Source organism: Penaeus vannamei, chromosome 5 (assembly GCF_042767895.1).
Source record: "Penaeus vannamei isolate JL-2024 chromosome 5, ASM4276789v1, whole genome shotgun sequence".
Taxonomy (NCBI): Eukaryota; Metazoa; Arthropoda; class Malacostraca; order Decapoda; family Penaeidae; genus Penaeus; species Penaeus vannamei.
The window spans coordinates 3,991,380-3,993,879 of record NC_091553.1 but is presented as its reverse complement, the minus strand read 5'-3'; the positions used below and the strand labels follow the sequence as shown (position 1 = coordinate 3,993,879).

The following is a 2,500-nucleotide window of genomic DNA, read 5'->3' as shown; positions in this document are numbered from 1 at the left end:
TCCCTCCAGCGTGTGTCATGGATTCGTCAACGGGATCTGCATGTCATTAGCGCTGGCTTCGTTGTATTCGCTTCGGACCAACGATATCGGGTAAGTGTATAGTGTAGTTTGTGCTTCGTTGTGTCATGTCTTCCATGTTGTAAAAGAAATATCAAAATTATAGTGAAGATAACAATGGGGATAAGGATAATGAAGATAATAATGATGATAATAATAATAATAATAAATATGATGATGATAATAATAATAAATATGATAGTAATAATAATAAATATGATAATGATAATAATAATAATAATAATAAATATGATGATGATAATAATAATAAATATGATAATAATAATAAATATGATAGTAATAATAATAAATATGATAATGATAATAATAACAATAACGATAATGGCAATAACAAATAAATATAACCAAAATAACAAAAATAATAATAAAAAAAATATTCAAAATAACAAGAACACTGACCAATAACCAGCATTATGAAATCCTCACCACCAAACATGTTTCGAACAGGTTATCCACCCAGCCACCTCCGATAACTGGACTCTGCAGATCAAGTACGTACAGCAAAGAGACTCAGGGGCGTACGAGTGCCAGGTGAACACAGAACCCAAGATATCGATGACGTTCTACCTCACTGTGGTCGGTGAGTTATTTGTTCTTCTTTCTGTTCTTCGTTATTTGTTCTTCTTTCTGTTCTTCGTTTGTGCTTTTAATTTTGGCTTGTATACGCACACACACACACATGTGCGCGCGATCTATCTGATTATTAGTTTAACTCGCTATCTATCTGTCTTTGCGTCTCTCTGTTTGTATTTAGTCATTTGTTTATCTCTTCTTTATCTATCTATCTATTTATCTATTTATCTGTCTATCTATCTATCTGTCTGTCTATCTATCTATCTATCTATCTATCTATCTATCTATCTATCTATCTATCTATCTATCTATCTATCTATCTATCTATCTATCTATGTATGTATGTATGTATGTATGTATGTATGTATGTATGTATGTATGTATGTATGTATGTATATATCTATCAATCTATCTCTCTGTGTATCTATCTATCCATCTATCTATCTCTCCCTCTCTCTCTTTCTCTCTGTCTCTCTATTTATTTAAGTATCTATCTATCTATCTATCTATCTATCTATATATCTATCTATCTATCTCTATCTATCTATTTATCTCTATCTATCTATCTATCTATCTATCTATGTATCTATCTATGTATCCATCCATCTATCTATCTATGTATCTATGTATCTATCTATCTATCTATCTATCTATCTATCTATCTATCTATCTATCTATCTATCTATCTATCTATCTATTGATTTACTAACCTTTCTCTTCGCTTTGTTGATGCGTTGTTCCTTCACAGTAGATAGGTATATCATAGCATTGATTATTTAGATGAATTGAATATTAATCAGATGAATGATTGCAGTAATTACCAGCTATGTCATTCAGCGATATATTTGCCTGTTCATGAATGATCTGGAGCACAAATAAGTAAAAAGATCGTCAACAGAGACGTGTTCTTCCACACAAACTTTAAATAGATATCGATCGAGGTGTAGCAACTGTGATAGTAGTAAATAGAAGATATGTGGTAATGATAGGTATCAATGAAGTGCTTGTGTGAATTATGTTGGGGAGGCATACCATTATACTGAGGGGAAGATACGGTGCTGCAGTAGTGTATATGTTAATAGTATGTAATTCAGGTGTCTTGGGAGTTGTGCTTTTGCAACGATGTATTTCAGGATTCATGCAGGAGAACAGGGTGTTACTGGCTAATGTCTATATATTTCTGATTGTGGGTAATATATTTTGGATGAGATTAGGTCAATATCATCGATTTTTATTTATTTAAATCTCTCTCTCTCTCTCTCTCTTTCCATTTATCTATACATACATATATGTATATGCATATATATATATGCACACACACACACACACACAGTCTTCATTAACATTCGTCCACCAGTTGGTTTTGAAGTGTAGATCAGTTCACAGGTCCCCACTTCTTTCCTAACGTCTAAGTAGATAAAGTTTTTAATAGTATTTGCTAGTATAGTACTAGTGCTTTACTGACGTGGCCAACGCCTTTACACAGTGCAGGGTAATTTTACATGTATGAGGAATTCGGTATCTTGTCGTCTTGCACAATGCCACTTGGCTTTAAAGTTATTTTTAAGCATTGGAATCTATCGGATATATTCTCGCACGGAGAAAAGTGTTAGAGCTACTTTATCGTTCGCAGTAAAGTCTCTATCTCTTTCGAAAATTTCAACCTCTGAATATCAAACTTTTAGAGAATGTGTTCGATTGTTGGGACTGTTATTTGGAATATTATTATTTTTTTTTTCCTGCAAGACGTGTCCTGTTATCTAATGGCAGTGAGATCTTGCCTACAACCCTTCTATAACCCCACCAAACCTGCTTCTTCCGGCTTCTAAGCAATCACTTTTTGCTAACA

The 2,500-nt window shown here is 33.0% G+C and overlaps 1 protein-coding gene across 1 annotated transcript in view; it reads left to right on the top strand.

Moving 5' to 3' along the window:
• Positions 1-2,500, top strand: part of LOC138861694 (zwei Ig domain protein zig-8-like) — a 47,864-nt gene that overhangs the window by 35,619 nt on the left and 9,745 nt on the right. The window contains exons 3-4 of the mRNA XM_070121501.1: positions 10-90; positions 526-658. Coding sequence (XP_069977602.1) covers positions 10-90; positions 526-658 — 214 coding nt within the window. The remainder of the gene's footprint in view (positions 1-9; positions 91-525; positions 659-2,500) is intronic.